This window comes from Sinohyriopsis cumingii, chromosome 14 (assembly GCF_028554795.1).
Source record: "Sinohyriopsis cumingii isolate HCF-2022 chromosome 14, ASM2855479v2, whole genome shotgun sequence".
Lineage (NCBI taxonomy): Eukaryota > Metazoa > Mollusca > Bivalvia > Unionida > Unionidae > Sinohyriopsis > Sinohyriopsis cumingii.
Window position 1 is genome coordinate 120,789,715 of NC_142974.1, and position 9,885 is coordinate 120,799,599.

Genomic DNA, 9,885 nt, shown 5'->3' on the forward strand with positions numbered 1-9,885 from the left:
TATACGCTGAAAAGGATGGGGCGTCATTTAAGTAATCAATTACTTCCATTTTGGAAATCACTATCAATGAAATAGTGTGTGTATGTGTGTGTGTGTGTGAGACTTGGATTTTTAACGTAGCTTTAACAATTTTCAGTCATATCGCTACGATGTCTGCAGTGTGGCAGTTTATAGTGATGTCTAGCATTGGGGCATCATTCCGCAGACATGTAGCATGACGTCCCACCCAGTCACATTATCCTGACACCAGGCCGACCAGTCCTAACACTAACCTCTTAATGATGAGCGCCAAGCGAGGCAGCTGTTAGTACCACTTTTGTAAGTCTTTGGTATGACTCGGTCGGGGATCGAACCCACGACCTCCCGCATCCGAGGCAAAAGTTGTTTGTAAATACATGAGATCATATTGGATTTAATGGAAAACACGATTCGTAGAAAAGGCATCATGAAAGTAATCATATCAGTGACTTCCATTTTGGAAATCACTATTAATGAAAAATTGTAAATACATGAGATCATATTTGATTTAACGGAAAACACGATTCGTAGAAAAGAAGATCCGGACCATTTGATCCTATCTTGCCGCGTAGTAGCAAATGAGGAATTGGAACGGGTGAAAATTTTATTTGAATTGGCAAGATGAATTGCTTGCGTCCATGTGACTGTTTTAGTTATTTACTTTTTTGGGGCAGTCATTTGGAAGTCCTTTGTTAATATCATCTTGCATTGATCTAATGACCATATGTACAGATTATTTCCACATGTTCCAGATATGTCATTGTTCAGGATGACTGGACAGATGATGCAAATAATGCACAGTTTTGTCATGATTTAAATTTGCATCGTCAAACTGAATTTTTCTTTCAAGTTCCCAAAATACTGGCTTATAGTCATAAGTTTCGTTAGTCATCTAAATGGATCACACACACACACACACACACACACACACACACACACACATACATACATACATACGTATATATATATATATATATTGTAAGATACTGGCGATATACATATTGTAATTTAGCCAAGTGGCGATCTTTAAATAATTTCTACGATCTTTTGCAAATCCGTCAAAACATAGGCTTATCTTTATTGTTAATGCCAAGATTGTGAATGAGATTGTATAATCACTGCGTTACGCTTATAAAACACCAAAACATACACGCTCATCCAATCTCAGATCGGAAATTTCCAACATACTAACAAAATCACAGGTTATTGCAATAGGGGCTTGTTGTCCGGTTGGCGAAGGATGCATAGAGACAGACGCGTTTGACACGCAAACCTTGCAAGGGTCGTACATCACACTCGCTGCTATCTTTTGTCGGTACGCTGGGATTTAGCACTGAAAACTTCAAGACGCACTTTATTTGTCAAAACGTTTAGCGACGGCTGCCGTGAGAAATTTTCAAATCGCAAATAAATGTTGGTAGCAAGCATAATGTAGTCGGAAATTCGAGAGAGAGAGAGAGAGAGAGAGCAGTAGTTGCGCAGCTCTCCAGATTATTATTTGCTTCTCTCTCTCTCTCCTTTTTATATGTGTTGTTTTTTATTCTTCCACATAGGATCAAGTTTACCAATGATATTGTGTTGCTACATTAAAAGTGTTCAGTATTGTATACTGTCACACAGATACCCTTAAGCAGATCCGTATTGACTGCATAGTATTTACCGTTATGTTTCTTGCGCCGTTTATCATCGATGATGTAATCTTGGGTGCAACTTATGTGCTAACCACTTCCTTAAAATGTAGGAAATTATAATATTCATACAGTCGATGTAAAAACTATGAAAGGTAGATATGCTCTGATGTTACAGCTGACAAAAGACAAAAACCAACAGAGAAACAACACCCCAAAATACACGATAAAATTAAACATAACTTCATGCTAGGAAAATGGAGTATCTCGATTTTAATAAATGTAGCACGACATGCAAACGAATTTTGTGGAAAACATATTTTAAATAATAAAATAGTCTGTTTTATTAAGAATGTTGCTGGTAGTTATGATATCATATATGCCATGGGTCATCTTGACTGCATACATGTTATCTACAACACGTGTCTGGAAATCATCGCATTGATTATATCTCACCCAGGCGTATCAACACCACGGACTTTTTGCTCCATAGCATTGCATTAACGGTATCGAATTTGTCGTCTGCTGAACACGAATGATCACGTGGTTTTACCAAAAGGCTAAATGTGAACTAAATTCTGACCGTGGGAACATGAATTAGTATGCTTAATTCGATTCAGAGGGATTCTGCACAGGAAGTGGTGCTATCCTAACTCAAACGAAATGAATAAATGGAAACTGGAAGGAGATTTATGAAAGAGATTACAATGACGCAGGTAAAAAGCCACTAAAAAGGGGATGAGAAGATCACAGGGCATGAAAGTCACGCCGAAAATAGTACAAATAACTGCGTGTAATATATCATTATATTATGGTAAAGTATAGAGAGTGAAAGAGACGCAATGTTTTTGAGAGGGTAAATTATTCCTGCCGTATTTCAGATGAATGTGGAAGAAGACAGTCCCACTTTGATTGTACTGAGAGGGCAGCTCATTTAAAATTTGTCTTGTAGTCGTTGATATAGCAATGAGATGGTCATAATTCATATCGAGCAAAGTGTTAAAAGCACTACAATTATGTTTCTTCATTGTTATTATATTCAATATCGACATGATCATATATATATACCTGCATTGTTCCGTATATATTCAATTTTATATGACAGTAATGTAATTCACTCGGAACCATGTTTTTTTTTTCTCTCTCTCAGATTCTTGTACATTTTATGCATAATACACTTTCTCGAATATTTTTTTTTAAAATTTTGCTTCAAAATTATGTAGGCATTAAATGATGAGAAATTTTGTTCAGTTGAATTTCGAAATATGTGCGTTTTCAACTTGAAGGCAAACTGTCTTATATAATCAAGGTTTTTCTTTCTTCATGAATCTAGAATGGAAGAATTTTCATGAAGGTACGCTCAAGTAACAATTCGTTCAATCGTTTTTAGCAGGTCTTTTACACGAATATTAGTAACAAACGTAAGTTATATAACAGGATATGTCGGCAGTCAGATTACCAGCTCGAGGTTTTAAAAAATGTGGGGATAATTAGCAAAATTGCTTCTGCCATTTACACATAGAGTTACGATTTGTTAAATATCGTGTAAATAATTAATATAACAGTTAACCTATCTCCGAGTAAGACCTTGTGCTGAGATTCACACGGGATCCAATGTTACACAAACTCTAACCTGCGGGGTCCCTAAACACTAAACTCATTCAAGTGAAGATTAATTATATCGACACCGGGTTTCCCACGACCTGCGCGTGTTGGCCGCCTGCTCAGCGCTATGTGGAATCAGCTGCAAGCCGGGTGCAGCAGTAGTAAGTGCCACTGAAACAGACATCAGTGAAATGCCATACAGTACAAGGCAATTTTTTTTCCTCTGAATCTACGATCTGAATAGTAAAAACCAATTGCTAATGGGAAATACTTTTATAAATATTGTGAATAAATTATATTGGCATTAATTTGATGAAACATGCAAAGTTTGTAAAATGAACGCTAAGTGTCAGAACATGTAAATAGAGTACGTCACAAATGCTGACAGCAGTTTCACTTGCACGGGCACACATCTGGTGTATTGCTGATCAATGGACCAACCGGCGTGCGTGTGACTGGCAACGTCAGCCAATTAAACTACAGCTGCCAGTGTGCCTGTGTCAATTATGTGAATTTAACATCAGGTGGGTGGAGCCTAATGCCGAAATCGACTAATTTTATATTTCGAGCGGCGTGAGAAAGTATGACAGAGTTGTGCTGACATCCGTTTGGGAAAAACTGGAATCCGGCATCCGTTCGCTAGACATTAAAAAAACCCAACCTAATAAGTCATCCGTTCGTAAAGAATGAAGCGAAGTTTCAGTGAAAGCGACAATGACGATGTGTTTGATGACGAGCGCAAGTCGGGGTAAGTACACGCACTAGACCTGCACGAGGGCCACTGTTTGATGTGTATTGAGATGATTACGGTGCTTCGTCATGGCACGTGCTAACCAGACGTTGTTGTAGTGACATCAGTGCGAGATTCGGCGATAAACGTATAATAACTTCCATGTCAAATTATCTTTAATCTTTCATTTGCGTTAGGAACAGCTCGCATTTTCTTTTGTGCTGTTGATGACAATGTTATACTGAATATATACGAAGTACCTCTGGAGAGGTTCATTTATCTGAATTTGTGTTATATATATATATATATATATATATATATATATATATATATATATATATATATATATATATATATATATATATATATAACACAAGAATTGTGAATCTAACAAACTATAACTTTACGGTACTTACTGTCATGAGCTATTAATAAGAGCATGTCCAAATATTGATGGATGTTGTGTGTGTGTGTGTGTGTGTTAGAATTTTTATACTTTCTTCTTCAACAATTCGAATTTTATTTTAGGTCGCCCTCCCAGAGTTGTCAGATGACGCATAGGAAGAAAAGGAGAGGAGTGAGTTCTTTTTATTTTCTAATACATTATGATAAAAGAATATTTCATTATCATCAAATTACACTGAAAATACTGCATTCAACGCTAGGTTTTATTTTCACAAGCCTATAGCTTTACTCTGTTTGTTTCTTCATCACAATTTCTCAAAGTAATTTTCACAAGTAGAAACAATTGATACGTATATGAATGAATTTGTTATGTATGATTTTAATGTTAGTTATATTACATTTTATTAATGAATAAAAATTTCCGTTGAATGTATAATCTATGATGAGGCGATATTTTTATGTTTTTTATTTTATTTTCTAAGGTTATCGAGAAAAGGAGGAGAGATCGTATCAACGCAAGTCTGTCAGAATTAAGACGTCTTGTACCTTCGGCATTCGAAAAACAGGTTGGTGTGGTCCGATTTTTCTTCTTAAATATTCATGCTAAGAAAAGAAAGAAAAAAGAAATAAAGATATATATATATATATATATATATATATATATATATATATATATATATATATATATATATATATTACTAAGTAATTTTTAAAATTTAAACCTGATACAATCTTTTCTATTTAGAGACAAACATTAGTGTGGAGTGGGTGGTGCGATTTTTCGGGAGAAAGCTATTCTGGATCTCAAAATAGTTTCAGAAAATATTCTTATATATATATATATATATATATATATATATATATATATATATATATATATATATATATATTAAAAAACCGGAAGAAATGTTGAGGTAAAAGAAAAGAAAATGACCAGATTCTGAAGACACCCTCACCCCCCTTCTTCAAATATGAAATTCTTGGTCCATAATTGGGTCCTATCGTATTGATTTAAATACATATTCTATTTTTAGGGTTCATCGAAATTGGAGAAGGCAGAAATCTTACAAATGACAGTGGATCACCTCCAGTTTCTTCATTCAAAGGGTAAGAGTTGTAATTCGTATCACATTACACCAAGATAGAATGAAAGAGAGAGGGAGAAAATGAGATTAAAACACACATCATAAACGGCATTAAATTACTTCGTTCACTGCAATAAATGATTTTATTTAAACTAATAAACATTATGTGTTACTTTATACTGTTGATGTTGTAATTATGCTTTTATTAAAATTTACAAACGATTTTTTTTGTGGGGGAGCAAGGTTTACAGTGCCCAAATCTGTATTTGTACTGATGGATTATGTATGGGTCCAAAATCATCTATCTGTATCAACACAGATTTAGAGGTCTCATTTATCGGACTACCCGCCTTTGTTAGCATTGGGAGGTTCGATTGTTTGGGGGTGAGAAATCTTGCAGTATCTTCCCATTTAATGGTGGCTTTTTATCCACCAAATATACTGGTCACCATTGTATAGTCCATCACGTACTTTAAAAATGGCGTTAAACCCAGATAGGTCTACCGATATTGAAAGATTATAAGGAAGTGGTTTGCTATGGGTGGAAAAAAGATGGAGGACAAAATTTGTAAACTTACCAGGTTTTTTCTTTCTTTCCAGTTCTACATTAAAAATTGTACCTCGTGTTTTGGCCTCTTTTCTAAATTGCTCTTTTGTGGTTGAATACATTTGCAGATCTTAAAATTATATGGCTTTTTGCCAACACGCGATGATCATGACGATGATGGTGACGGCGACGATGACTTTCCTATTTTATTGTTAGGTTCATTGCCTAAATTACAAACATCAGTAGTATTTAGTTATGTTACAGTCTCGTTTAACTTGACGAAACTTCGTTCTTTTTATCTTCATTTCTCCAAACTAATTTAATACAGCAAACACATTTCTCACAAATTCAAAAGAATAAACGCACTCTGTAGACCTCACAGGAATTCGAGCGAGAACAGAATCGTTATGAATGGTTTTCGCGCCATTAATGGTCAATTGGCGATTCCTAGCTAATCGAGCTGAACAAATTTTAAGAGAGTTTCAAGAAAGCTTCAGACAATGCTGCTTGAACCCATCAAGTTTATGTTGAGCTGGAATATATTCTTCCAGTGCTTGCGATTTGTTTGAAGCCTGCCGACTCCGGAAATGAAACTTGTCTATGTATCAACCGATCTTGATTAATTTGCACAACAGTTAATGGTGAGAAACTGCAAATTACCACTTCAATTTTGATGTTGATAACTGCCGACTTTCTCCAGATAGTCGCAACCGTACACTTCAACATATTCATACGAATTTACATCCGCAAGTCTTTACTATATATTATATATAATAATCATCTTACAATAGTCGGCGGTATTAAATTTATTGATTTGAGCCAAGTCAGTTTCAGATTATTGTTTTTAAAAGTGTCTTTTCAACAGATTGATTAGCACCGTCTTTATAATAGATATTTTGTTTATCTTTTTAATTTGATTGTAATTTTAGGAGAATTATATTTTGCCTCCTTGTCAATTTGGAAATAACTGAAACTATTTTGTTACTTTTGACAGTGCTAAACCAAACTGTAGAAATTGATTCTAGTGTATGGTGTTTACAGTTTCTAAATATTAGAAGACAATTTTAGACCAAATTACAAAAAAAATTACAGCAGTTTTCAGTATGATTTGGAAGAACATATAATGGCAAGATTCCATCAACTGTAGATTACATTTATATAAAGAAACAAAATCACTCTCTTGGATGCAGTCATTTAGATTCAGGTGTGAATATTTAACTTGGGTAGCTAGCTGTTGAAATTTATATACAGTAGATGGGAAAAGAGGAACATCATTGTAGCAACAGTATATATATATATATATATATATATATATATATATATATATATATATATATATATATATATATATATATGTGTGTGTGTGTGTGTGTGTGTATGTGTGTTTGCCACACACAAGTAGTCCATACAAAAGTTATAATTATTGTCTTTGTCCTCCAATTTTTGGCAGAGACTGCTTTGAAGTTTTTAAAAAATATAAAGGTATCTTATTAGAAGAAATTTATTGTTACCTACAGTATACATGAAGAAATAAAAATATACAAAAGATTACTAAACTGTAAAGTGTATTTAAATTATTATATTCACTACAGCAATATAAAATGACATGGACACATCATATTTTGTAATGTTTTCTTTATTTCAGGAATCAATGGATGTAATTATCCTGACCCACATGCAGTCGCCACAGATTATCATTCTGTTGGCTTTAGAGAGTGTGCTGCTGAAGTTGCCCGATATCTGGTCACAGTGGAAGGGATTGATCTACAAGATCCAATGCGATTACGTCTTTTGAGTCATTTACAGTGTTATTCTGCACAACGAGAAACAAGTGCAAAAGTTTCATACCAGAATTCGTCGTGGAATCCCATGCCTTCTCACCAAGCAATAAGTACTGAAAATCCACATTATAATACTAGTACTGTGTCTTCCATGTGTGCAATTCTTCCATCACATTCGACACCAGAACACACTTTGTCATCACACTCAGGGTTATTATCTGTGGCATTCGCAATGGATCATCGCTTAAATCAGTCAGATGTTGTATCACCTCTTCCTTCTCATGTGCGTTTTCCAGCATCATCAAACATGTCTGGATCTTCTCAAATGCCATCTACGAACACAGTTTCAAGCCAGCAATCTTCCACAAACTTCCTACCAGCTCTCCCATCCCAGCTACATTCAGAGTTTCCAGTGTCATTTAATGTCAATTCAGTAATGTCCCCAAATAATTCTAATCCTTACAACAATCATACAAGTGGAATGAAACCCTACAGGCCATGGGGTGGGGAGATTGCATATTGACAAAGGCTTTTGGTGACAAAAACTCAAAACAAACTAAAAGCGAAATTTGTTTGGGAATAAAAATTTATAGGTAAATTAAATTTCAGTTTTGAATTATGAGTGCAATTTCAATTTTTATTTCAGCTTTTAAGTGAACCCTATCCAGTCCAAGAATTTAAAAGTGTGATATGATCCACTTTCATTTTACATGTACATAATGTGAGCATGGGACTACACATTCATGGAGAAAGTGCTTCTGCAATACAGGAAGATAATTTCCTATTTGCAATGATCCTCATCTATATATTATTTTGTTGGTTTTTATTTATTGTTTTTCCCTTTACAGTTTTGTCTTTTTAGGCATTTATAAATTTTTGTAATGTACATCATTTTTTTTAATCAGAATGGAATTATCACTATATTTCTTGCTTTAGTAAACAAAATATAATTACTGTACATGTATACACAATTTAAATGTGAGAAAATATGAGAATCTAATAAAACAAAAAAACAAACATTCTTTGTTCATAAATGAAAAAGAATATTTCCATTTATAAGTGCCAGCTCAAACAGGATTTCAATAATGCTTCTTTTTGTATAAAATTTTGTTTATACACTTATATTCAGTAAATTTAGTAAGTTTAAATTGACATTTTTCACTGTTACAAATGTGTAAGCTGTAACTTGATTAGTAAATCAAAAGGTGAACAGAACATGCCATATTGGTATCTGACATTTATTTATTAAACATGATATCATATAGGTCCCTGTCAGATGTATTTATTGTAGAAACATGTCATATTGGTCCCTGTCAGATGTATTTATTATGATAGCAATATGCCACTACATGTATTGATATCATATTGGTCCCTGTCAGATCTATTTATTATGATAGCAATATGCCACTACATGTATTGATATCATATTGGTCCCTGTCAGATCTATTTATTATGATAGCAATATGCCACTACATGTATTGACATCATATTAGTCCCCGTCAGATCTATTTATTATGATCGCAATATGCCATTACATGTATTGACATCATATTGGTCCCTGTCAGATCTATTTATTATGATAGCAATATGCCATTACATGTATTGACATCATATTGGTCCCTGTCAGATCTATTTATTATGATCGCAATATGCCATTACATGTATTGACATCATATTGGTCCCCGTCAGATCTATTTATTATGATAGCAATATGCCATTACATGTATTGACATCATATTGGTCCCTGTCAGATCTATTTATTATGATAGCAATATGCCATTACATGTATTGACATCATATTAGTCCCCGTCAGATCTATTTATTATGATAGCAATATACCATTACATGTATTGACATCATATTGGTCCCTGTCAGATCTATTTATTATGATAGCAATATGCCATTACATGTATTGACATCATATTAGTCCCTGTCAGATCTATTTATTATGATAGCAATATGCCATTACATGTATTGACATCATATTGGTCGATTAATTCTAGTACACTAAGTTACAGTGGATTAATTAAGGTGCACTAAAATATAGCTGATTAGATTAGGTACAGTATGCAAGTTGCAATAGGTT

The 9,885-nt window shown here is 34.0% G+C and overlaps 1 protein-coding gene across 2 annotated transcripts; it reads left to right on the forward strand.

Annotated features, from left to right (window-relative positions):
* Window positions 1–2,167: 2,167 nt before the first annotated feature.
* LOC149784718 (hairy/enhancer-of-split related with YRPW motif protein 1-like) lies at window positions 2,168–8,816 on the forward strand. 2 transcript variants are annotated; one of them, XM_089932745.1, is made up of 5 exons: window positions 2,168–2,362; window positions 4,510–4,558; window positions 4,869–4,952; window positions 5,421–5,493; window positions 7,664–8,816. In XM_089932745.1, exons 2-5 carry the CDS (start codon window positions 4,532–4,534, stop codon window positions 8,320–8,322), a joined length of 843 nt encoding a protein of 280 aa, XP_089788871.1. In that variant the 5' UTR covers window positions 2,168–2,362; window positions 4,510–4,531; the 3' UTR covers window positions 8,323–8,816. The 2 variants fall into 2 exon arrangements, with proteins under 2 accessions (XP_089788871.1, XP_089788870.1); XM_089932744.1 differs by lacking the exon at window positions 2,168–2,362 and adding an exon at window positions 3,833–3,999.
* Window positions 8,817–9,885: the final 1,069 nt, after the last annotated feature.

Excerpts from the sequence above, each read along its gene's own strand:
- LOC149784718 (XM_089932744.1), top strand. The coding sequence starts at position 3,938 with ATGAAGCGAAGTTTCAGTGAAAGCGACAATGACGATGTGTTTGATGAC. Across the intron at positions 4,000-4,509 it reads GATGACGAGCGCAAGTCGGG|GTCGCCCTCCCAGAGTTGTC; the intron begins GTAAGTACACGC and ends ATTTTATTTTAG. Across the intron at positions 4,953-5,420 it reads CTTCGGCATTCGAAAAACAG|GGTTCATCGAAATTGGAGAA; the intron begins GTTGGTGTGGTC and ends TTCTATTTTTAG.